Here is a 27,566-nt window from a genome sequence, read left to right on the forward strand (position 1 = left end):
GGTGCATTGGTGCAAGCAGCAACAACAGCAGGTGCAGTGAGTGGCGCACCGACCGACCTGACTTAATTCGTTTTAACGTTTTAATGTGTGCAGCAGCGTTGTACAAAATTATCCGTTCGTTGCCTTTGTTTTAATAAAAACTACGATTGTTTGCGCACAATCTTTAAGCCCAATAACTAAAGTAATAGAACAGTATAGCTGCTGCTGCTGCTGCTGCCGTGCACAAACTGGGACAGAGACAGAGTCAGTCAGGGGTGCGGCTCCCCTCCCCTCCCCTCACTGCCTCCCCTCGCACTGACCCATGACGCAGCGCTCTGCTCCGGTTTCTGTTCTTGTAACGTTATCTGTTCTCTCCAGTCTTGACAGCCAGGGATCCGGACGGTTCGGCAGCAGGGCTGAGCTGACTCTCCATATTATTGCATCCCCATCCTCGCATCCTTAACGTCCAGCCATCATGCCCAGCGCGGAAGAGATGGCGGGCGCGGGCGAGTCGACCACCATCAAAGTGATATGCCGTTTCAGGCCGCTGAACAGCATGGAGCTGGCCAGAAAAGACAAATACATCCCGAAGTTCAAAGGGGACGATTGTGTGCAGATAGGGGTAGGTTTATTATAACGCCTACCTATTTATAATTCACACCGTGTGGTGACTAAGATAATAAAGTAGTAGGACACTTTCATTTCAAAAGTTGTTTTGTAAGAAATAAGAATGATCTAAGGTTCTATTAAGTGTTTTGTTAAATTAGTCTCTGTCTTAACTTCTAACTGTGTAGCCTATTTATCGACGTTGCACTTCATGTAGCCTAATAATTTGCATTGTGTGGGCAGTGTGGCTGAAATGATGTAGTTTGGTATGTTACCTTTTGAACGTTTAAATCAAAATGTTGAGTATTGTCATCAAATCAATATAAATCCAGTAAGATTGGGACATTGTCACATTAATAATAGGCCTGGCTAATGCTCCAAACAATAGCCCACCCATGGATTATTTGCTAGGCTATGTGATGCCCTTTTCTGCTGGTAGGCCTACGTTAAAATTGCCAACATATAGGCCTACTAGGGAGGATGTGGCCTGCTCGCTCATCAGTGGCAACTAGAGGATGTTTTAGCTCTCTTTTGAATATCTGTGAACATGTGTGTGTGTGTGTGTGTGTGTGTGTGTGTGCGTGCGTGCGCGCGTGTGTGTATGTATGATTTATGAAACTGAGCAATATGTTGTTTTGGATTGTCGATGTCTCTTTTCCTCCAGAAAGGCCCCACCGAGATGAGATTGAGGAAGGACTTAATTTAGTTAGTTTAGTGGTATTTTGTACCTTGCCTGAAATGTTCTTTAATATGTAGCCTAGGGCCTACTGTGTAGAGGCAATTAAGTAGAGTGAGCAGACCATCATAGCAGCACGCCAGCACACCTTGCAGAATAACAGCAGCCTTGTCACACCATGCCTGCATAGCAATTCTAATTCACCAACTTCATGGCCATGATATATTTGGTCTGGTTTATAGTGATTTTCCCCTTGTTGCATTCAATCTGTAACAGGCTATATACAAATGTAGACCGCAGTAGGCTACTGCTTAAAATCTAAATAACCTGGTGTCCATGAGGACTGCTTTGGGGAAGGTCTGATTCTAACTGGTTTATATAGGAGGGGGAAAAGCTGCAGTGGAATTTTAAAGGAGCCCTGTAGTTTTAATGGTTTTTGTTTTGTATCAGCTGTTTTTTCAAATGGAAAAAACAGGAACTGTTGTCCTGACTCAGTGATACAGAAGACCAGTGTGATGACTCAGTCCGTGAGTAAGATGTATCTTAAATAGAACAGAATGAGTGAGGTAACTGCCTGGGTTCATCACCCAGCTCTTTGTGTGAGGAAATCACTTTTTTCTAGAACTCATTAGCGTTGTAATTTCTCTCGTTGGCTTATCTCTGGCATCAAGTCATTACAGTGACTCTGAAGAACGGCTTCTTCTTCCACTAATATTTCACTGTCTTGTGAAATGTCTATATGCCACATTGCCCATGCCTGATTGCACCAATTATGTTGTGTTCCCTCAGTCATAATGGTTGGAGCTTTATGAATTATTTATGAATTTTCTTTCTCCCTGGAAATAAAAAACGTCTGGGTTTCTGAGGCTATATGAATTCCTACTCCCTGGGTTGACAAAGTTATAGTTAATACCTAATACTAAATCTATATGGGAAGCAGGCACAATTTCATTGGCTTTTATTCTGAAGTACAATTTAGACACTTTATCCAGTGACTTACAAAGTGCAGCAAACCGTTGCGAACCATCAACAGGGTAAATGGTTGATTAAAACTAGAGGTTCGAGCCCATCTAAAATAGATCACATCCTGTATGCCCATATATGGAGATCTCTGCCTGTAAGTCTGTGTCCCTTTTATGCCCATGTATGGAGATCCCATATAACCAGCTCAGTGGCCTTGTGGTTAGAGTGTCCGCCCTGGGACCCCAGCCGGGTCATACCAAAGACTGTAAGAAATAGGATCCAATGCATCCCTGCTTGGCACTCAGCACTCAAGGGTTGGATTGGGGGTAAGTGCCTGCAACTTACTAGCCTCATAGGGTCAAGCTGTCTCGCGCTACAGAAACAGGAGATAGGCTCCTGCCCCTATGGGCCTCATGGCTCGGCAAGGCTTGTATGGAGATCCCTGATGTCATCAGTATATGTCCATATACTGTATGGGCATGCTGGAGATCTCTGTATCTGTCAGTCCATGTCCCTTTCAGGCCCGTATTTAGCTATCACTGATGTCATCCGTATTATGCGTATGGATGCCCACTTTTGTGCCCATATGTGACCCAGTACAATGATTTGGTGCAGAAGTCAGGGATAATGGAACACAATTGAGGATTTTGTGTGTGTGTGTGTGTGTGTGTGTGTGTGTGTGTGTGTGTGTTTTTTAGCCATATGAACACAGTTTGAATGTTGAAGAAGGTTTTTATTCCAACAGTAGTAGTTGTTTTATAGTCATTAAATGGTTACAATTAAGATTGCAAACATGACTCTGTTTTAACGCGTTTCCTTGCATATTTGGGGGGTTGAAGATTCCTTAGCAGAGCAGAGCTGATTTTTATTTTATTTATTTTTGGCTGGCTTTACAGACAGTACATCAGTTTTTTATTGAAAACAAACAAATGCAGGTCCAGAGTAGACTAGGCAATGCTGCCAGCATTGGAAGCAATCCTGGGCCAAAGGTCAGCACACTCCTTGGCCACTGGGCCTGTGATGGCCGAACCTTTCATTTCTCCTTTGACGTTCACTATGACGCCTGCGTTGTCTTCAAAGTAGAGAAACATGCCATCCTTTCTCCTATACGACTTCCGCTGCCGTATCACCACCGCCGGATGCACCTTCTTCCTGAGCTCTGGCTTGCCTTTCTTGACCGTGGCCATGACCATGTCACCGACCCCTGCAGCCGGCAGACGGTTCAGACGACCCTTGATGCCCTTCACAGAGATGATGTACAGGTTCTTACCTCCTGTGTTGTCGGCGCAGTTGATAACCGCTCCCACTGGGAGACCCAGTGAGATGCGGAACTTGGCTCCAGAAGACCCACCGCGTCCTCTCTTAGACATTATTGCTGCCGATGGGAAAGAGGAAGACGGAAAAAGGATATAAAGTTGTGAAGTAGATCCTTATCAGAGCTGACTGACATGATTGCACCTGATGCCATGACGACACATTGAGGTTAGACAACGCACTCCATATTTGGCCGTATAGCGGCTGAGTCATGATGACATGAATGTGCCCCTTCCCCTTTCCCCAAGAGGACCAGAACGGAAACAAGTCTAACGGCTTTCTTGTGACTCTATCCTTTTGAAATGTATTTTTCAATAAAGTAATCAATCAATCAATCAATCAATGTGATGTCAGAGGTCCGCCCGCCGGTGGGCCGATTCTCCCTTAATCCAATTTTAATATAGGATAAATTATGATGAAATAACATAACATACTATACGCAGCTATCTACATAACATAACTAACACCTCTCTACTAGTCAGCACAAGAAGAACATCAAATCAAATTATCAAATAGTGCAGACACAAAGATATTATTAGTTGCGAGAGGATGAGGTGGAGTGTTAAGATGTCAGTCTGCCAGAAGTATAGAGGAGAGATTAAGAGGAAACACTGCTGGACTAAAAACAAACTGAAATAAGTCTCCTTAGGGGAAACCTTTTAACACTGCTGCCCGTGTTAAAGAGCTGCTCTGGTCTTGTCTTGTGCTGCATCAGCTTGTGCTAATTACAAAAACACACAGCTTGTGATGAAGGCGTAGGAAACATGGCAGTTGTGGCATATCTAGTCAGGTGGAAAGTCTGTAATTTACACTGATTACTGTACTGTATGTGAACAGTCGTGTGAAATGGCACTTGGCAGTGAATGAAAGTCTGAAAGTCTTATTGCAGCATGTTACTCAAGTCACACTCACACTGTGTATAGTCTCATCTTCTGGCTCAGGATTCTCTGGCTGACTTTTGGGCTCAAGGGTTAAATAATAGACTACACGATGTTCTTCAAGAGGTTGATGTAACATTCTATTCATCTCCAAATAGCCTATGCTAAATGGTGGATCATGATGCATCTGATAAAGACAGTAGTGGTTGATATTAGGTCTTGATACAAATATGGCTATGACGAAGTAAACGGCACAGATCTTTCTATGCTGTTATTGGCCTAGTGAGCCACATGACAAAGCACTGCCACATGACAGGAGCACTAGTGGCGACCAGGAAAATGCCCCCTGAAGTGCAGCAATACTTTGGGAAGTTAGATGACAGTTAATTTCTAGAAAATAAATGTATTTTGGTCCAATTTATCAGTTCTTCATAATTTTCCATGGACATACTGATCGGCCTAAATTATGTAAATTACCATAAGAATATATTTCTTTAGTGCTCCTCTGACTCATCTGAGAGGTAGTTAATAAAGATACAGACAGATCAGAGTTCTCGGCCAGACTTCTGGCAGTTTCAGTACAATACAGTATTACAATATCATTGTCTGACCTTCTGGGATGAGTGTGACAGCACATCACCATCCAATAGAAAGCCTTAGAATCCAGTAATGAACGTGAGACAGCACATCACCATCCAATAGAAAGCCTTAGAATCCAGTAATGAACAAACCCGTTCACCTCTGCAGCACCCTAGCTGTGCCACAGTGATTTGGGCTGAGTAGTAGCCTGGCAATGGGCAACACTGTGGTGCTTCTTCTGTATTGTTTTAGAGAGGTCCTAGCCCCTCCTGTATTCAGCTATTCAGTGTAGATTTTCGTCCTACACAAACATTAAATTCCCATTGACAATGACCAGTAAGACGCGCAAACGCGGGAAGCGAACGCAGCTCGTACATATTTGGGTTTAATGATGATAAGAGCGCCCCTCACTTCACACGAGTGTGAGTTTTACTAGATAATGTCACATCTATGCCGTGAATAGTCCACGTGACAGCTCATGTAAGCTAACCGATAGCATTTATTGGCATAGCATGTATTATTTCCAACTCAAAACTGTGACTATATGTTTTGATATAGGCCTATGAACAGAATTGTAACCATTCCTTCCCCCTCTCTCTCTTTCACAGGATAAACCGTTCCACTTTGACCGCGTCTTCCAGTCCAATACTACTCAGGAGCAGTTCTACAATGCTGTTGCTTGTAGAACTGTCAAAGGTACAGTAGGCTTACTAGGATGTAGACCAAGGCTGTCAAACTGGACCTGGGTGTCACAAACAGCCTGTGAAGGGGTCCAATCCAACGCTTGGGATGATATACTAAAATAATTGATAAGAGCTGTACACAAGAATTGTGCTGAGCTGTGTTTTCTCTCTTTGCTTTATCTTTAAAAAAAAAGTGTATCCTATATTTACAATTTGTTTAGTTGTACATTTGTGTCTGCTAATATTTTGATTTCAAATTGTTTGAAAGGGTGGAGCGACCGGCTACCAAAAAGGGGAAGAAAATATATATTTTTAATCTCTCATAACAATTTTCTTGCAGCCTGCTATAAGTTAGTAATGAATAAGTAATGCTTGCTAGACACTATGGGGCCCTGACGAAGGCTTAACAGCCGAAACACGTAGGCCTGCCTTTTTTTAATGCCCTTTGCCAAGCTTATGCCTTTATTTATCTAAATATCTAAAATAAAGGTTTTTCCTTGACTGTAAAAGAGTGCCTTGGCTTGTAGTACCACTTGCTAGGCAATATTCTTCATAAGAAACCAAATGAATTAAAGTTATATATTTTTTAGTTAAAGCACAAAGACACATGAAAACGGTAAAAAGACCAATAGAGGATATGCGCATGCTTAAAGTGAATGGCACATCGAGTGGCAAAGCAACATGCAAAGTGAGTTTAACATTGTTTAATGTTGTTTAATGCAATCAGATAGGACTTTTCTGTGTGGATGTTTGGGGCTGTCAAGGCCAGAAAGTAGTTTTTTGCCACTCAGTAGGCCTTCTTGCGTAACTTCCTGGTTTGATGATGATGTCACGTGCATACCCTCTATAAACAAGGGCATGACTATGCATTAGTGCATGTACTGTACAATGTTTCTCTCATCACTGTGTCTGACTTGTTTCTGTATATACTGTATACGCAGATGTCCTGGGAGGCTACAACGGGACAATATTCGCCTACGGGCAAACCGCCTCGGGCAAAACGCACACCATGGAGGTAAGATGAGCTACGTTATGTTAAGTGACGTGTTCTAGTAGCTCGACGTCGGTACTAATGTTCTGGGTTCTATGCTTCATAAAGGGGAACCTCCATGACCCCGACATGATGGGGATTATTCCCAGGATAATCCAAGACATCTTCAGCTACATCTATTCCATGGATGAAAACCTGGAGTTTCATATCAAAGTATGTAAATCATTTCATAACCTTCTTCTTGTAAACTTCCAAGTTCATGCTCAACATTTGGGACTGTTAATGAAACACAAATCACAATGTCTTAATCTAATGGGGCTGGTGTCAAAGTTGCTAAATTGGATAGAGGGAAACCATGGCTCACCTAACCTGACTTCTCTAGATGGTGGCAGTATTGAGTTCACCAGTTCCCTCCTCCTGCCTGCATCTGGGATCTCTCAAGCACAAAACGATGAACCCGGAAGCAGCGGGACAAACATTTGATATCTCCATAATAATTTCGAGTTGTAGTCCTGTTAGGTTGTGTTTACATTAGAGTTGTAGTCTTGTTAGGTTGTGTTTACATTAGAGTTGTAGTCTTGTTAGGTTGTGCTTACATTTGCGCCGTGGCAGCGCTTCAATATGTCATAAGTCTCGCGTTGATCCCGCCTCTAGCGGCCTCATACAGCCGCATATCGCTCCGGCCAGAATTGGACCGGAGTACATCATCTCTGCCTGAGAGTTCCCAGACTCTCCCTGCTGGCAGAATGCAAATGTTGTCCAGCAGGGGGAGTGGTTTCACCACCAGGCTACCCACTCACCCACCACCACTGAGACCCGGGTTTGACTCCCAGCAGCAGCAGTTCTTCTGGCTTGGCCGGGTGTTCGTAGGGTGGGAAGCCAGCAGTAGATGTGTGTGTGTGTGTGTGTCCTTATCAACGTACTAGTGAGTCGTAGCAAAAGCTGCTGGTTGTTCTGGGCACCTGTTCAGCGGGGTGGGTTACTGGTGAACATATTGTGAACTTCTGTGAAACTCCTTGCTGTCAGGTGGAAGATGCAGAAGAGATGTGGTTGTTATGTCTCACTGACAGCTGTTTGATGGTGCTGCGCTCATTGCATATTCCTGTGTTGCCTTGTGATGATTGGGGGGATTATCTGGGATCTAGTACTTCAGTCTGATACAACATGATGTGTGTGATGTTGCTGCTTCTGCCATTGTTGTTGTTATATTTACTCTGAGTTTGAAAGTAAAGAAGAGTTGTGTTAAGCTGTGTCATGGTCCACTGATTCACAAACATAATAGTTGTCTACACCATTGTCCTGACTAACAGCTGTGGGGTGACAGTGACAAGGACCGCACAGTACCCTTGTGTAAAATTGGCATTGACAATAACTAAATTGGCAGAAAATGATATACAGTTGTTTAAAAAAAAAAAGTCTAACTGAGGGGCCACTGCTTTACAGGTGTCGTATTTTGAAATCTATTTGGACAAGATCAAGGACCTATTAGATGGTATGTACCTTCCTTTACATCATTCTCTGAGGTTCTTATATTATTTATGTTATTTCAAATACAGCATACGCTAAGTTGCTAACCCACACCCAGGCATCACCTATCAAATAGGATGTTCTCCTGTTAGGTAGTTGTCTAATTAACACACTCTGTTCTTTCACAGTATCAAAAACCAACCTGTCTGTGCATGAGGACAAGAACAGGGTGCCGTATGTCAAGGTGAGAGACCCATGGAAACCATAGAGAACTTAAAGACTATTTTGCGTGTCTTAAGTTCCAGGTCTTTTTACTTAACTTAAGACCTGGAGGCGTGATCAATGCCATTTGGCTATTCTGAGTGGCCAAATGGCATTGACCACGCCTCCAGGTCTTAAGTTAAGTAATAAGACTTGGTACTTAAGACACGCAAAATACAGACTATGACACTGGACAACAAATGGTTCAGCACCATTCTGTTGACAGAATAACCAACACAGTCACACGAAAACTTTACTGACACTTTAACCCATTTAGGCCTGAGGCCGATTCTAAAAAGGCCTTCTAAATCCTGACCTAAGTTTTCTGAAAAACTTCAAATATTTATATAGCAGCATCACATTTTTTACATTTTTGAATACTGTAGGCTACATACTGTACAGAACCCAAAAATGGGTTCCTGGCCTGAAGGGGTAAAACACCAAAAGGGGTTCCCGCCCAGATCTGCATTATGTATGTCTATTTGATGTTGTGGAGCTGTGCGTCTCGAGTTATTGTCTGCCAGTGAAGCAATAGAAAATGTGCCTACCGGCATCTATGATGTTTAAGAATGTTTTTGTAATACAATGACTGCAGGACTTATGGATAATCACATAGTCAGGAAATAATTGACTTAACCACTTTTTACCTTGCATCCCTACTTTGAGCATAGGCTAAAATTGTCACAACTTAAAAAAATGTCTGACCTACAAGCTCGGAATGTAAATAACTATTTTTTAATGTGACAATGTTGAATGTACAAAGTATAAAATAGGACTTAAGTGGTTAAGTGACCTAATATGTTTTTATTGTACATTAAATGTAAAGTTTGACCGTAAAATAGTGTCGCACAATTTCTCAATGACATTTAATACATGTTATTTTTCTAGAGATCAATGCAAAGACAGTTGAGTTAAGTGAAGAGAACTCTCCCATCTTCGATGCCAGAGGCTTTGAATGAAATCACCAAGTAACAAACATGATTCCCTTGAACATAGTTGTTCCTTTGTAAAGACCCATCCCGCTGGGCCTTTCTTCTTCGTTTGAAACAGCGGTTCTCAGTAAGTGTGTGTTTGGTGTGTGTGTTTGTCCCCCAGGGGAGCACAGAGCGTTTTGTGTGCAGCTACGAGGAGGTCATGGACGCTGTAGACGAAGGCAAGAACAACAGACACGTGGCCTACACAAGTGAGTTCCAACACTGAGCTCCTTCAGTCCCGACCGACGCCTGTCATGGGTTCAACCTTAGTGGACCTCCTGACTGTATGTGACGACCAGGCTCACACCATGGAGCTTCCTCCGAGCTTCACAGACCCGGTGACAAGTTACCTTTTAGCCCAGGGCTACTAAATAATAACCTCCGCAAAGGGTGACTTACTCAGCAGAAATGTAAAAAATAGCCGTGGGCCTTTATGACTATACTGATGAGCGGGGCTGTGTCACTTCTGAAATTATATTCAGAACAGCCGCTGAATATTTTTGTTTCCTTGGAAGTTTTACAAGGCCTTGCAGCTCATTTGTGTTTTATTAAGTAGGGGCTGCACAATTTACATTTGTTTAATTTCAATTGCTGCAATTTCCAAAACGCAAGATACTTGAGGTGGGTTCATGTGTTTGGTCCAACGGAGCATTGGTCTGAACGACAACCTACCTCAAACCCTCACCCTAACCCTAACCTCCCCCGAGGCAGGATACCCAAACCTAACCCCAACCCTCTCCCGACCCTTAACGCACCTCGGACCAATGCTCCTTCCAACCAATGCTCCGTCAGACCATAGTATGCCTCCCCTTGAGGCAGTCGCCAAAATGATGTTCTCGGGTGCTGTAAATGTAAACATGCATTATCGTCCCCAAACCTCCACATTTACAACTGTAAATGTAAACATGCATTATCGTCCCCAGATACCTCCACATTTACAACGGCTGAAAAACCTTGACATCAGCTTTAGTGTTCATACTTCTATCTCATGTGAATTGTAATTGTTGTGCATTCCCAAGTTTAATAGTAGAAAATGTGTTGCTGCCTCTGAAACAACAGGTGTTTACGTTTTAAAGTATTCATCGCTAAATTTCATGAAGTAAAAAAGGGGTATTGAATTGATCTTGGTATAGTATCGATGCGCAATGTTTCTTATGAGCGTCCTAGTTGGTGTAATTAAATTGATGGTTAATTGTGTGTGTGCGTGTGTGTGGGTACGTGCGTGCGTGTGTGTGTCTGTCTGTGTGTGTCTGTGTTTGTGTGTGTGTGTGTGTGTGTGTGTGTGTGTGTGTGTGTGTCTGTGTGTGTGTGTGTGTGTGTGTGTGTGTGTGTCTCCATCTCAGACATGAATGAGCAAAGCTCCAGAAGTCATAGCATCTTCCTCATTAACATAAAGCAGGAAAACAACCAGACTGGACAGAAACTCACTGGCAAGCTGTACCTGGTGGACCTGGCCGGGAGCGAAAAGGTACATCACTATTCCTCCATCTGTCCTGAGTGACACCATCAAGCTTATCACTATATTTATAGACATGTATGTGTTTGGTTTGTTTTCATTTGGTGTGTGTGTGTGTATGTGTGTGTGTGTGTGTGTGTGTGTGTGCGTGTGTGTTTGTGTTTATAGCTGGGTAAAACCGGAGCAGAGGGCACGGTGTTGGACGAAGCCAAGATGATCAACAAGTCCCTGTCGTCGTTAGGAAACGTCATCTCAGCTCTGGCTGAAGGCTCGGTGAGCGAGTGTACTCAGTGTAGGCCCGAGCCTTCAGCAACCTGTCAGTGTAGGGTGTTTGCTTGTCCAACCGGAGCTGTGGGTCAGTCAGACCACCTGTTTGTAGGTTGAATATTGACCATGCAGGATGTAGGATGTAACCCAGCGGTTTTCAACATGGAGTCCAGAGACCCCCAGGGCACCTTGAAGGTTTCATGACATCTAATTTCTATTTTTTGTTTCTTTATTTTTTTTGTTTGGTTGTTTTCTGACCTCAATTGCTTAGTTGTCTGAATAATTTGGCTCAGATAAGTGCTGTGGTCGGTCTGTGGATTGTGACGTCACAGTCCATTCTCACACGGCAAAAGAAAAGCCTTTATAATACACATTTACACGTTTTCTAAAGCCAGTATGTCATGAAACCTTTAACAATGTACAAACAATGTACAATTTAGGCATTTGGGAGACTCTTAAAGAGTAACTTTAACCCATTTTGGACTGAGGTTGATTAAAAAAAGGCATCTAAAACAGTTTTCTGAAAAACCCATGTTTCTATGTCAGTTGTGCTCAACCAAGGGTGTGTTCGAACCCAGAATTATCTCTATTGGGCCACTGACCCCCATCTCAAAATATGTTGTTCTAGGGACCCCCCAGAAGCAAATATTTGAGTTAAAAATGTTCTCTCTGAAATATATATTCAAAGATTTGCGCCAGATTTTCACAACTTTTCAAACATAGCTAAAGTATAACGTAACGCCTAAAACACCAAAGGGGGTTCCCGCCCCAAAATGGGTTAAAAGTGCAATAAACCCTTGACCATACTTGGTAGCCAAGTACAAATGCGATCTTGTCTTCTGTCAGCCCTATGTACCATACAGAGACAGCAAGATGACCCGTATCCTTCAGGACTCGCTGGGGGGGAACTGTCGGACCACCATGGTCATCTGCTGCTCGCCCTCCGATAACAACGAGGCTGAGACCCGATCCACATGCATGTTTGGACAAAGGTGCTGCTCGCTCACTCACTCACTCACTCACTCACTCACTCACTCACTCTATTCAATTTTCAATTAAATTCAAAGGGCTTTATTGGCATGAGAAAACATACGTTTACATTGCCAAAGCAGAAAGAACAATACTACAATACAGCAATACAATCAAAACAAAATTATGTACTTTGAAGGTCAGAATCTTCAATAGATCAACTTCTATGTACTCACTCACTCACTCACTCACTCACTCACTCACTCACTCACTGCACCATCTACCTCTCTCTCTCTCTCTCTCTCTCTCTCTCTCTCGCTCTCTCTCTCTTTCCTCATTTTGCTGGTGTGAATTCAACAACAACTCAACAGAGAACACATTACAGAGAGAGAGAGATGCAGGTGTTACATTACAGTTTCTCTCTCTCTCTCTCTCGCTCTCTCTCTCTCTCTCTCTCTCTCTCGTCTGAGAACGGTACAGTGTCGGAACAGTGTCCTTGAAAAAGGTATTACGTTGTTTATTCTCTCTCTCTCTCTGTCTGTCTCTCTCTCTCTCTCTCTCTCTGTCCTCCTACGTCAGGGCCAAGACCATCAAGAACGCGTGCGTCCTCAACGTGGAGCTGACGGCAGAGCAGTGGAAGAAGAAGTGGGAGAAGGAGAGAGAGAAGAACAAGACGTTGAGGAGCACCGTGACCTGGCTGGAGAACGAGCTGAACCGCTGGAGGAACGGTGAGAAAGACCATCCTATACCACTCGCTCCTCAAACCCCTCACTGCCCCTCAAACCCCTCACTGCCCCTCACTGCAAATAATCACAGGTAATGTCCCCAGGTGTGATTTCAGCTGGAGACCTGTTTTTCATCTCATCCCTCCTCTCTGCTCGTGGTGTACGTCAGTCCCAAACTATTATCTTTTAGTGCAGAGAAGTCCCATTTTATTTTATTTCTTTCGTGTCATGGTGCATTACAGCTGCATCACACCAGTTCCAATTGAAACTTTAGTAGGATATGGTTGACTTGATGCTCGAAAGCCAGAGAAAGACCCCTTTGTTTTTAAGGTCCATATTGGCCACGCAATAAAGAATATTGCCTTTGTTCCCTAGTTCAGACACTTAAAATGGTCATGCTTGAATGCGATTTTTAGAGTTTAGAGCTTGTCATGGGACTGTTCTTCCGACATTGCAAAACACGCATGGTGGTGTTGTTCACTCATTAACAGTGAGGTGACGTAATGTTGTAAGGCAGCCAGTGTGAGGCGCACCATCCCTGGGAAGCATCATAGTGCTGCAGTGAAGGAGAGGAGAGATGTATTCACCTTCCTGGGCTGTGTGTGCTCCAGTTCCTGTCAATTTGATCCAATGAAAGCCAATGAAACTGGTCAGATGACCAATGATATCCAATGAAATCAACAGGAACTGGAGCACACACAGCCCAGGAAAAAGGTGAATAACACGGTGGTTTGGGATGATCAGCAGGATGCTACTGTAGTTTGGCCCACAGATTTGTGCAACGGTGTTTGCAATGTTTGGTGTTAACTATAAAGCTAAGTTTGACCAGCTTACAAACTTGTTCTTAAACTTTGCCTTTCACTCGGAGGACAACCACGTATGGTTTGAATCCTCTGTGTTGCATCCAGCTTGGCACTCCAACAAACTCAACATTTATACATAGGCGCACTGGAATTCAAGCTCAATTCGAGCAACATTCTGATCAGTAAATAAAGGGAGCTTGGATTGCAGTGTGCAGATAATATTCAGGCCTCTCTTTCTGATTTGCTACGTAACGTTTCCCCCTGGCAGGCGAGAAGGTGCCGGTGGAGGAACAGTTTGACAAGGAGAAAGCTAAAGAAGACGCTAAAGAGGAGGTCCAAGCTCTGGACAATGTCCTCAACAACGACAAGACAGCGTCCACGCCCGCCAACAGTGCCATCCCTGCCGTGAAGCTGACGGATGCCGAGAAGGATAAGTGTGAGGCGGAGGTGGCCAAGCTTTACAAAGAGCTGGATGACAAGGTGGAGTTTTTTCTTTGTCCATAAATACAAAACAAATAAATAATAACAACGAAAAAAACACATTACATACAGTTAAACAAACAAATGCACAATGTCCGTCACAGTTCCTTACCTCCACCCTACAGCTGACTACTCCAATTAACCACTATACATCCAAAGCCTCTTCAATATCACCTCGCTTAATGAAGTCCAAGAACTTCTCCCATATCTTATATAGAATATAGAATACAGCAGGTTTCTTCCAAATTACATACGTTGGTTTCTCATGTGCCAAACTGGTCGTTACATTCCTCAGCCAAAAGCCGACCGTAGGGGCATTAGGTGAAGTTTCTTTATTTATTTTGTATTACTCAAAAAGTCAGGGTGGCGTAATTGTGTAAATTACTTCTACACTGATGGCACACAATTGACAGTCAGTGCTTCAATTGTGATGCCCACACAGTCCGTTTTCATACAAGAGGACAGATTCAGATATGCATTGTAGACATAAAGTAATAAAAAATAACTTGCAGAGAGAAAGTATTTTAAAATATACATTTATAATTCATAATTTGCCTGTTGTCCTGCCAGGCAGTTACACACAGGATACAGAAGCTCCATATTTTTGTTTCTCTCTCATATCCTCCATGGTCTTCCTCCAGGATGAAGAGATCAACCAACAGAGCCAGATGGTGGAGAAGCTGACTCAGCAGATGTTGGACCAGGAGGAGGTGAGCAGCTCCTTCTGGTAGTGATGGTCCATCAAGAGTGGTTCTGGTTCTCAACCTTTTTCATTTCACAGACCCACGAGTTCCATTTGCATTAGGCCACACAGCCACCCAAAATGTAAAATCCTCAGTGTTGCTTTAACTCTGATGGGACCCAAAGGAGGGTCCAATTGGTTCCTAATAATCAATCATTTTGCTGTGGGGTATAGCTCCCCCGAGACCCCCTCAAGGACCCCCAGGGGTCCCCGGACTCCACTGCATTAGGGACCGGCTTTTAACCCACTTACTTAAGCTTACTAGGGAAATGGGGTGGAACCACAATTGACTGACATGAACACACACTGCAATTCACTATGAACCACCCCACCCTATAGTCCTTAATATGGGCTCCAACTTAAGGTCCTGTCATGGGCGAAACACCCAGTGAAAGAGGCGAACATTGACGAAATTACAGCAAGAATGGTATATCTACAAGGTCACAATGTGCTGCAGTGAGGCTTGACGCCACTGCTTGACGCCTCCCATCCCGTCCTCTTGTCCTCTGCCCCATGCATTCCCCGAAGAAGACCTTACAGGTCCAAACGTATAGGCTTCTTTTTAATACATTTCCAAGCATCGTGGCTATGAGTGTGCAGCCTTTTTCTTCCTTTTCGATGTTTTTTCGACCTCACCAATACTGCTGTGCATGCCACCCTTCTCCTGTGTGTCTCCCATGCAGCTCCTGGCCTCGTCGCGCCGCGACCACGACACCCTGCAGACGGAGCTGAACCGCCTCCTGGGGGAGAACGAGGCCTCCAAGGAGGAGGTGAAGGAGGTGCTGCAGGCCCTGGAGGAGCTGGCCGTCAACTACGACCAGAAGAGCCAGGATGTGGAGGACAAGACCAAGGAGTTTGAGGCCCTCAGCCAGGAGCTCAACGAGAAGTCGGTGAGTTTGAGGCCCTCAGCCAGGAGCTCAACGAGAAGTCAGTGAGACAATGAGACAACACATCCCTCAACACCACCAAGCTCTATGTTTTTTAGGGGCGCTAGCCCCTCCTCCTATATACTGTACACTTGTACAGCTTTTGTCCCCACAAAATGTAACAAACATTAAATGCCATTGACAATGAAGGGAAAATGTACATCTTGTCATCTTGTCTCCACTCATATAGAATTAGAGGGTATGCGCATGCATAAAGTGAATGGTAGATCGAGTGGCAAAGTGAGTGACAAAGTGAATTTAACGTTGTTTAAAGACATTTAATGCAATCAAATATCACTTTTCTGTATGGGCCGTCAAGGCCAGAAAGTAGTTTTTTGCCACTCAGTGACACACAGCTTGGCATGTACAGGTCCAACCATTTCATCCACTAGAGGGCAGGATAGGGCAACATTTTCTACTGGCATTCTGTGTACACAACATAGACTGTAAAAAATATGGACAAAGCGTTCCGCGGGTCTAACATGAACGTAAAATGAAGCCTGTCAGTCCTTGCAATGGAAGTCGCCATCTTTCTAGATCCGTTTGGGCCCAGCTGGCCATTGGCTGGCCCAGACAACGAGGCGGGACTTCCCCCCTTCTTCTTCGTTGGTTTTTATTTTGACTCGAGTGGGTGGGGGATCCCGTTCATAGACTGTAACGGTAGCCACGCCCCTCAGAACATGCGCGACTTTATGGTCATTTTTTTAATAAATGGGACCATAATTTTCCAAAAAGAATATTATGACATTAGAAATGAGACTTTAAACTAGTGACTGGAAGCAAAAAGTATTCATGACCATGTTTATTAAGGTAATACAGTCTAGGTGAAGTTGGGCCCAAATACATGGACTTCTATGGGGCTATGGGTTTTTTTGAGCCCAATGACAGCGCCACAACAGGCCATTATATGAACTTTCATTTCCTTAGTGGCTTCACAAAATATCTGTCTGACTGCCCCCCTGGTACACAATCACAATTATTTTCTCTGCCATGTAATCTGTGATGACAGGAACGAAGGCGTGTCACAGTGGGAGAGCTTGTGAATTTCATTTCTTTGCTGTCGGGCAGAAACCTTGTATCTGCTGTGTATGTCAACTTATTATGTAAATTACACCCTGTTTCGTTGTACAACTGTGTCACTCAGTCAAAAGTAGCAAAAAATTGCTGATCTACAAGCTCACAACGTGTCGCATCGCAATGTGCTGTGAGCTTGTAGATCTGCTGTTTTAGCTATTTTCAAAAAATGTTAAAGTGGTTTAACCGTTTCTGTGGTTTTATAAAAAGAAAAGTAGCCTCGGTACCCAGGCTTTTATTTTCGTTCTCCTCTTCCAGTTGTCACTGAGGGTCATTTCATCCAGCGCAAAGGCAGAGGCCTTTTGTTGGCGGTTCTGGACAACCGTGGGTCCGACCGACTCAACACCGGGCACTGCACTCCCTGTGGGGGTGCGGAACGCGCGTGCCGAATTTAAAGTCGGTGGGGCGAACGGTTCTCGAGTTACATGCATTACAGCCGTACACATCTACGTGTATTAACAGAGACATGGTGCATTTATAGACAGATAGAAAGATATGGGACAGTTATACTTTGTAATAATCTGCAAAATCTGTCAATATCCTGAAGTTGTCTTGAATTATTGCTACAACACAAAATTGCCACTAAACGTATTAATTATTATTATTATATATTTCTTTAAACTACACAAAAAAGTAATTATGAGCATATCGAGTGTCACAGATGATTTTGATCGGTGGGGAAAATGTAGGTGGTACTACCGAACATGTTTTGAAAGGCACTGCCAAAACCTTTAATGACATACCGTAATTTTGTCCTTATTGACTTAACTTAGCTGAACAAAGTTTGTGTTCGGTTGGAGTACGCTGCAGTACGCTGCAGGCTGCAATACGCTGCAGTACGCTGCAGTACGCTGCAGCCATTATTATTCCTGCTGTAGGTAAACATCTTAATTTCTAAACAAGCTCCAATTCTTCTTCCTTACTGTCTCCGAGCAGAGTTCTCTGGCCTCCATCGACTCCGAGCTCCAGAAGCTGAAGGAGATCACGAACCATCAAAAGAAGAGGACCATGGAGATGATGTCATCGCTGCTCAAAGACCTGGCGGAGATCGGCATTGCTGTGGGCAGCAAGGACATCAAGGTTGGGCATTCACTTCTAGTCATTTTTACTAGTTAACTAGTTGCCTAGTTTACTAGTCGACTAGTCAACTAGTTGTTTAACTACCTATTATGTAAAAAAATATGTTTTTTTTGTTTGTTTGTTTTTTGGAAATAAATATTTGTACATTTAAAAACTGTGTACATTGGTGACTATAACTATAATCTACCTGATCTTGAGGCCTACAAAATCGAGAAAAAAATCCTTATCAACTAGTCAACTAGTACTTTTTTCCAAAAGCCCCTTTACAGCACCAGACCTGGCCACAACAAGGGGACACAAACCCCATTACTTCTCAGGGTGGTCTCAACGTCGTCAAACGTACTGTCGCCCCTCTGTGTCCTTCTTTCCAGCAACAGGAAAGCAGCGGTCTGCTTGACGAGGAGTTCACGGTGGCCCGCCTCTACATCAGCAAGATGAAGTCTGAGGTGAAGAACATGGTGAAGCGCAGCAAACAGCTGGAGAGCACGCAGACCGAGAGCGCCCAGAGGCTGGAGCAAAACGACCAGGAGCTGGCTGCTTGCCAGTTGCGCATCTCCCAGGTAACAAACACCTCAACCACCACCACCACCACCACACCGCAGCAGCCTGCCCTGCTGTCATGACAGCTGCTGCTGCTGTCAAGGAGACAGACCACTGTAGTGTCACATCTGGTTGTTGTTACAATATTGTGTGGGCTGTGGGTGCAGTACTTAGTTTAGACAGTATTTGGTTAATTGGTTTAGACTCATTGGTTAGACCAGTCATTAGTCCTACAACTACAACCTATCTCAAACCCTCACCCTAACCCTAACCTCCCACGGGGCAGCACACCTAAACCTAACCTTAACCCATGTCTAACCAATGACTAGTCTAAACTAAGTATGCACCCCGTGGGCTGTGAGTCAAAAGGCAGTTTTAAATAAGGCCACAGGGTGGTCCCAAGTATGTGGATTCCAGTCCCTGCTAAAATTTGTGTCCATGAGCAACCGAGTATGGGTGAGACAGAGCTCTTTGGCCTACTAGCTACTTAGCTACTTCCTTGCAGATTATTATTTTTTTTTTAGTTTGGAAGTGCTCGTTGAATATCACTCAACATGCAGCACTGCGTACCACCTGTTTTGAATTTGCACATAATACAGGAGTTATAATAATACGTTGCTTTACTGATAATGAGCACTTTTAAACAAACTCTGACACTTAATCATCTGCAAGGAATTTTGATTTAAACTGAAAACATTGTTGACTGACCAACACTTTGGGTGGAAAATACATCATTTCTATGTGTGACCAAATGTTAAGATCCTGCATGCCTACTCGGTCTGGTCATTGAGTTTTTGTTTATTGAAATCCTACCTCCTACGCCATTTTACTCTGAACACGTGAATGTTTTGCCTCTCTGTCCCTTTGGTTCTCGGTGGTGTTTAGCATGAAGCTAAGATCAAGTCCCTGACGGAGTATCTCCACAATGTGGAGCAGAAGAAGAGGCAGTTGGAGGAGAAAATAGACTCGCTGACCGAGGAGCTGGTCCAGCTCAGTGCCCAGGGTGAGGAGAGGTGTCTGGATAACACAACACAGCCATGTCCTAAGTCCATGTTGTATAACAATATGAAACGCTATACGTCCATTTTTACACCCAGATTTAAACTAATTGAGGCAGCAGTGGCCTAAATGTTAGAGGAGCGCGCTTGTGGGGGACTGCACATTAGTCTGACATAGCCTTACTCGTCATGGACCAGAGCTACATCCCTACCTGCTTTCTCTGCACCATTTAAGGCTGTTTCCAAATGTTAAAATGTAAAAGACTGATATTATTATGAAGAAAACAAGATGTTAAGACCGCTAAAACAAATAGAATAAAGTTTATCTTCAGAAAAAGCCTTGTTTATGGCTTCTGAATGTAGGTCTTTTAACGTAATGTAATGTGACGTCACGTCATCACCACTAGGTCTGGAAAGGGGGGTCATGGAAAGGGGGCGGGGAATGGCTGTGAGATAGGCCTATTGACCGCCACTCACCCCTCCCTCAACACTGCAGTGCCCTTGAGCAAGGCATTGAACCCCCCCACCGCTCCAGTGGAGCTGCTCAGTGGCCATCGGTCTCTGACTGAGGTTGTGCAGTTTGTATTTGTCTGTGTCATGCAGGGCGTCGCTGAAAAAGAGCACTCATGCTTAGCATTACCTATCCTGGGTAAATGTTAGGCCTACTGGCATTTATGAATGTGGGGATTCCTAAGCTTTTCATGCTAACTACTAATAATACAACATAAGGAATTTACCTTTAAACATCTAAATGAGGATTATTATTTTTTTTGCGCAGCATTGCAATGGCTTAGATTATCTGTTAGCACCACCTAGTGGTGAATGCAGTGTCCTGTTGCACTATGATAACTGTATGACTAATGTATTTCCTTGGTAGTCATGTGCTGTGTTAGGAATTGTATTGTAATTTGTGACTATAGAAATATAATAGTTTTTCCCGATAATTGAATTAATCAATGTAAGTAATTAAAACAATAAGATTATGGTAAGATATGGTAATTATTTATGAAATGCTAAATGCTCATCCCCAGTTACCTGAGCCCAAATAGACATTTTGAAATGTATATTTAAATTGCTTTTGATATTGTTTAACATTGGAACAAAGACAAACATTTACCATCACATGTTGGTGAAACACATATTATATAATTTTCCATGATGCATCACTAAACCAATTACAAAATCTGATTTTTTTTTTGTTGTTGAATGATAATGTCTATTTTACAACATACAGTAAAGTGTCCCTGGTGCTAACATGTATTTTATGAATCATTGCACCACATACAGTAAAGTGTCCCTGGTGCTAAAATGTATTTCCCCCTCCAGAGAAAGTCCACATGGAGGAGAAAGAGAATGAGAGACAATCTGAGGTTCAAGGTTCGAGGTTCAGGGTTAGTGTACTTTATTGTCTCTACATTGTTCTCTACAGATACATAAGAGTCAAACTTATTTAGGTTTGTCTTCCTTCACAGAATGCAGCTGCATAGATAATAACAACAACAACGGTATAATGATAGAAATCATTTAAAAAAAATAGATTTAGAGAAAAGAGTGTGCAAAAGATAATAAAATAGAGCATCTTCAAATGTGCATAAAAATCTAGGTATATTGGTATACACCAAAAGCATATTTTCTCCCAGTAGCTGCTACCTAACTTTGTGTAAACAACTTCATGGTATATTCTATACAATATATACAGCAGATTTATACACATCTTAAACACGTCAGCTTTGCACATTCTGCATTATTTGTGTGTGTGTGTGTGTGTGTGTGTGTGTGTGTGTGTGTGTGTGTGTGTGTGTGTGTGTGTGTGTGTGTGTGTGTGTGTGTGTGTGTGTGTGTGTGTGTGTGTGTGTGTGTGTGTGTGTGTGTGTGTGTGTGTGTGTGTGTTATTGTATTATATTATTTTCTTGTTTGGCTGTGGTCAGGAGGCAGTGGAGAAAAAGATCCAGTCTCAGAGGGAAGGTCATCTGAAACAGATCAGCAGCCTGAGAGACGAACTGGACGAGAAGGAGAAAACGATGACCGACCTGCAAGAGTTAGAAACTACTCAACGCACACACACACACACACACACACACACACACACACGCAAGGTTGCCAGTTCGAACCCGGGCTCCCCCAGAGTTGGTGTCGAAGCGTCCTTGAGCAAGACACTGAACCCCTAATTGCTCCTGATGTGCTAGTTGGTGCCTTGCATGGTTTCTTCCGCCATCGGTGGGTGAATGTAATGCACAATCTCTGTAAAGCGCCTTGGATAAAGGCACTATGTAAATGCACCATTTATAGAAATAGTCATCAAGAATCATAAGCAAGCCAAGAACCTAATATCTGTCTAACAGTAGATAATCTGTACGGTGAAGTATACATTATAGAGTGCTATGTCTCTATAAAGTGTAGCCTTTGCATACGCCTGTAAGGTCGCCGAGACTAGTGCAAGTGCTACACACACACACACCACCACCACCACACATACTGTACAAATATACACACAAAACAAAATGCACATACCAAGACCACATTCACCCCTAGAAACAGCCACGCAGCGCACGTATGTACACACAGATAACAGAGCCAATGCATAGAATACACACTGACTGCCTCTCTCTATATCGTGTGCTTGTGTTCAGTGTGAACCAAGAGATCGTGTTGGAGCAGGAGAGACTGAAGGCAGAACACGACAAACTCAAGTCCGCCGACCAGGAGAAAAGCCGCCAGATCCACGAGCTCACGTATGCACTACACGCTAACACTAATGCACTGAACGAGTATGTAACCGCTTCTAAGTTTATGCTAGAGCCTTTTATTCACTTATAATTTCAATGTTCTCAAGTTTTTCAAATTGATTACACTAGACTTTTGGACAAAATATCGGTTAATCTGTGGTATAGGACTCTCCGATAGCGGGGATCGGCATCAGCCAAAAAATTTGGCATCGGTTGGGCTCTAGTTTATGCACGCACGCCATTACAGATGAATGAGTGACAGAGTTGTAAGAAAGTAAAAACCATTATTTCACTATTCGTATGCTGGTTTTATAAAAAACTAATATAGAAACTGAAAGTGAAATGAATCTGTATCCCTGTGGGGAAATGCAGGTGTCATATAGCAGCAAGAGGGAAAGTACAGGTAAACAGTAGTGTCAAGACGAACAAAAATAAATAAAGTAATAATAAAATACTAATGTAGAAACTGAAAGTGAGATGAATCTGTGTCCCTGTGGGGAAATGCAGGTGTCATATAGCAGCAAGAGGGAAACATTGTTTAAGTACAGGTAAACAGTAGTGTCAAGAAGAACAAAAATAAATGAAGTAATAATAAAATACTGAAAGTGAGATGAATCTGTATCCCTGTGGGGAAATGCAGGTGTCATATACTGTAGCAGCAAGAGGGTAAAGTAATAATAAGAAATTTAAAGTAAGATAAAAACCTCCTTTATCCCAGTGGAGAAATGCAGGTGTCATATTATATGACACCTGCTTTGAGTCCTATTGACATGTGACTCATATACAGTAGCAGAAACGGCAGTGAGAGTGAAATTCAGGATAGGTACAGGTGAGAGTATAGTGTCAAGAACCAAACCAAGATAGATAAAGTAAATTATTATTAATAAAACAGAAACCGGAAGTAAGTGTTTCACTAGTTGTACTGTATGCTGGATTTAGGAAAACTAATATCTCATTCCAAGTGTTGCAATCTTTGTTGCTTGAATCTGTAGCATGACTACAGTAACTAAATGTTGTTCATCCTAATTTTCACCTCACGTCTCTCCGCACCCCCTACAATGCCCCCTGGTACAGATCGATGGCTGCTATCGATCATTACCGTTATTGATTTGATTGTTTAAAGCGCACATTTATGCTATTGATTGATTGAAATATGTATTAACAGTTTGCAGAATTACAGTACATTTCCAGCACAACTCAATACAAAGACTGTTAACTGTGAGTGGACGACCCAATAATTACACTTGTTTACAAGAAGGTCCACCTCTTGCTATCGCAATTCGCAAAGCACTTTTCAGTCCACACTCCACACTTGACTGATTACAAGAATGTATAATAATTACGTTCAATTGTGATTGTCAAGAGACTAGACAATGAGACAAAATGTATACTGTTTTATTAGCAGAGCTGGTAGGTAGTCTCAACAGGGATTGTGTGCTGGCTAAACGGAATGATTTTCTGGCTTTGTTTTTTTTATCCGACCCCAGGATAATGCAGGACAGACGGGAGCAGGCGAGACAGGACCTGAAGGGACTGGAGGAGACAGTAGTGAGTTATTAATGTGTTCATGTGGATTTCTATGCGTTTATTGGAGGGTGCAGATTATCTTTTTCATATTTGCTTGTCTGCACTCTTATGAATATGAATGGTATTCACTGTAGTTTGTTAACGGTTTGTTAAATGGCTTATTTAAGTTATTTAGCTACAAACTACACCGGATGGACAACAATGGATTTAGAACTTGTAATCTTTTGGGGGAACATTTTGTAAAACATGTTGATATTATGGTAAAAGTTGTGACCTATATCTGACTACAGCTTCTGCCGGAGTAGTAATTAATTATGTAGGTTAATTTCAAGGTTGACGAACATAGTATGTGACTATATGGGCTCCATTTCCTCACCGCTAAACCCCTTATCCCTAAACTTCTTTGCCTTTTTTACTATTTTGAAAAACATTTGTTAATAGTTCAACTAGCCAATCTACATTGACACATTGCGAGCTTGTAGACTGGCCATTTTAACTATTCAAAAATGTATTGCAAAATAGTAAAAGAAAAGGCAAAGAAGCTTAGGGATAAGGAGTTTAGCGGTGACGAAAATGTGTCAAAATTGGCCCAAAATATGAATACACAAAACCCTACTTATAATTCTATATTTTGTAAGTGGGAACCTGCATTCCGACCAGACCAGCAGCTATTGGGAAAAATTATGTACATGTACTTTACGTGTTTGTGTGATCTGGTTCTCTGTGACTTTCACAGCTCAGGGAGCTGCAAACCCTCCACAACCTGAGAAGACTGTTTGTTCAGGATTTGACCGCCAGAGTCAAGAAGGTAACAGTTTACGTTACAGTCAGTGTTTAACTGTAAAAAAAAAGATCTTAGTTTTTTTTTACAGTGAACTGTTCTTTTCTTTTTATTGTTTACTCAAAATTATTGGAAAATAGTTGATAGTTTTCTTCATTGATGACTGCTTGAAGGGTAACTGTATTGTACCATTTTATATGGTTCTTCATTAATTCAAATGGTCCCACACACACACACACACACACACACACACACACACACACACACACACACACGCCCGAGCATGCACGCACGCACGCACGCACGCACGCACGCACGCACGCACGCACGCACACACACACACACACACACACACACACACACACACACACACACACACACACACACACACACACACACACACACACACACACACACACACACGCACACACACACACGTGTGCCTCAGCCATGCATCTTTAATCCTGCGGCCGCTATCCCCAATTAAAATGTCCCTGTGTTTAAATTTTAATGAGCCGGGGGAAGACAGAATGAGTGTCTGTGATAAAGTAGGTCATGGGATTCTTCAAAGGTAACATGTGTAAATAAGGGATTCGGTTTCTCTACAGATCACTGACTCACTAGGCTGAGGCTACAGTCACTAGACTGAGACTACAGTCACTAGGCTGAGACTCATTCAGACTAGCTACAGTCACTAGGCTGAGGCTCATTCAGACAAGCTACAGTCACTAGGCTGAGGCTCATTCAGACTAGCTACAGTCACTAGGCTGAGGCTCATTCAGACAAGCTACAGTCACTAGGCTGAGGCTACAGTCACTAGGCTGAGGCTCATTCAGACAGGCTACAGTCACTAGGCTGAGGCTCATTCAGACAGGCTACAGTCACTAGGCTGAGACTCATTCAGACTATATACTGAAGCAAATATTCAAGCTTTCAAAAGTACGAATAAATTCCCTTTCAATTAATCAATCAATGCATTGCTGTATTTAAATTTGGGAACGTTTTCCCCAAAATGTAAAGAGTGAAACTATAGCATTGCAAAAATAATAACAGTCCCTTTCTAAAATATTGTGAGTGAAATGTGCTTGCAAAAACGTGCAAAAAAGGTTTAAGAGCATAGATTCATGTTGGCCAGCCCCTGCTAAAGTTCTTATAGGGATGTCCCGATCACGTTTTTTTGCTCCCTATCCGATTCCGATCAATTCAAAACTGACGTGATCGAATCGGGTCAACCCTAGTTCTGAGTGTTGTGTCTGAACAGAACCCTAGTTCTGAGTGTTGTGTCTGAACAGAACCCTATAGTTCTGAGTGTTGTGTCTGAACAGAACCCTATAGTTCTGAGTGTTGTGTCTGAACAGAACCCTAGTTCTGAGTGTTGTGTCTGAACAGAACCCTAGTTCTGAGTGTTGTGTGGTTCTGAACAGAGTGCAGAGATGGACTCTGAGAACACAGGAGGCAGCGCTGCCCAGAAGCAGAAGATCTCCTTCCTGGAAAACAACCTGGAGCAGCTCACCAAGGTCCACAAACAGGTATAAACAATTAAAAGCATCACCATGTTGATGTTGATGTTGACTCTTTTTTTTTATACGAAAAAGCACACTTTGTTTTTACCATGACAGCATGGTTGGTATTCTTTTCACCTTGTGGGTCTTTGTGTTTTGAATGATGTTTATAGGTCTGTGTGAAGGGCTGGACTGCATACCGGGCATTTTCCCGGTGGGCCGCGACCGTAGGGGGCTGCCTTTTTTTGTTTTTGTTTACAGGCAGGCAGGCCAATAGGCGGCAGGCCACCAGGAAAGGTCCGGGCGTGCTGCCATTCTGCCAGTGCCATGATGATAATTTCACTGTACCTGTATCAGTGAGTGACAAATAAACCCTCTACAAAGGGTTGTGTACAGTAGTTGTCTGTTGGTTTGTATCATTTAGGCCTATATGTTGTTCTGTAAAAGTGGTGGTATTAGGGCTTGTTTGTTTGTGTGTGCCGCGACGGAGCGGGCGGTAGAGTTTCTGCTATCTGCGCGCTGTTTGTGGTGGGGGCCGGTCTGGGCCAAATTCACGCGAAAATGCCCGGGGTCGAATTTCTGTCCCAGTCCAGCCCTGTCTGTGTGGGCATACTGTATGTAGTCAATGCAATAGCATCACCATTATGCAAGATGCACATCTTGCACACTGCAGCGGTGCCCGTTCTCAATGTCTTAATCTCGCTCCACCTACAGCTGGTGCGTGACAACGCCGACCTGCGCTGCGAGCTCCCCAAGCTGGAGAAGCGGCTGCGCGCCACGGCAGAGCGGGTCAAAGCTCTGGAGTCGGCCCTGAAGGAGGCCAAGGAGAACGCGTCCCGGGACCGCAAGCGCTACCAGCAGGAGGTGGACCGGATCAAGGAGGCTGTCCGGGCCAAGAACATGGCCCGCAGAGGACAGATTGGTCAGCATGAAGAAACAAATGCACGCACGCATGCACACACGCGCGCACACACACACACACACACACACGTTTTTTTATATATTGAAAAATCAATATAATAGTGATCTTATGAACATGTGACAATTAAAATGAAAAGTCATCGTCTTATATGAAGACAGTACAGTGACTGACAATACTGTGTGTGTGTGTGTGTGTGTGTGTGTGTGTGTGTGTGTGTGTGTGTGCGTTTAGCACTTGCACTTGCCTCGGCGACCTTACAGGCATATGCATAGGCTAAACTTATGTAATTTAGAAAGCATTTTATATAGAGACATAGCAATCTATAATGTATACTCAAAGCTTCACCATACAGATATCCGCTGTTAGATAGATATTATGTTCTTGGCTTGCTTTATGATTATGTATTTGATGCATTCATTACCTTGTGTTGTTCTTGATTACTGTAAATCGCTCTGGATTAAGAGCGTCTGCTAAATGCCTAAATTGTAATGTGTGTGTGTGTGTGTGTGTGTGTGTGTGCGCGTGTGTGTGCGTGCGTGCGTGCAGCCAAGCCCATCCGGCCGGGTCAGCAGCCGATGTCACCCACTCCCACGAGCATCAACGTGAACCGGGTCAACAGTCTCCAGAACAGCCAGCCCACCGTCATCAGGGGCGGAGACGTCATCAAACAGGAGTAG

General features: G+C 43.2%; 2 protein-coding genes across 2 annotated transcripts; one reads left to right on the forward strand and one right to left on the reverse strand.

The window, feature by feature from the left end:
• Window positions 1-472: 472 nt before the first annotated feature.
• LOC308336434 (kinesin-1 heavy chain-like) lies at window positions 473-27,566 on the forward strand (the record flags this gene model as incomplete). The annotated part of the gene is made up of 25 exons (XM_080793797.1): window positions 473-601; window positions 5,604-5,691; window positions 6,620-6,693; window positions 6,778-6,882; window positions 8,113-8,161; window positions 8,325-8,380; window positions 9,493-9,580; window positions 10,715-10,839; window positions 10,996-11,100; window positions 11,941-12,086; window positions 12,643-12,791; window positions 13,860-14,071; window positions 14,713-14,781; window positions 15,497-15,703; window positions 17,750-17,893; window positions 18,265-18,453; window positions 19,319-19,436; window positions 20,758-20,822; window positions 21,360-21,469; window positions 22,062-22,163; window positions 23,645-23,705; window positions 24,421-24,492; window positions 25,890-25,994; window positions 26,682-26,889; window positions 27,436-27,566. The coding sequence occupies 25 exons, from the start codon at window positions 473-475 to the stop codon at window positions 27,564-27,566; spliced, it is 2,907 nt and encodes a 968-aa protein (XP_080649923.1).
• LOC308336675 (large ribosomal subunit protein uL14) lies at window positions 3,172-3,594 on the reverse strand (the record flags this gene model as incomplete). The annotated part of the gene is made up of 1 exon (XM_080794161.1): window positions 3,172-3,594. One exon carries the CDS (start codon window positions 3,592-3,594, stop codon window positions 3,172-3,174), a length of 423 nt encoding a protein of 140 aa, XP_080650287.1.

The sequence above is a fragment of the Protomyctophum bolini genome (genome assembly GCF_963924005.1).
Source record: "Protomyctophum bolini genome assembly, chromosome: 21".
NCBI classification, from domain to species: Eukaryota; Metazoa; Chordata; class Actinopteri; order Myctophiformes; family Myctophidae; genus Protomyctophum; species Protomyctophum bolini.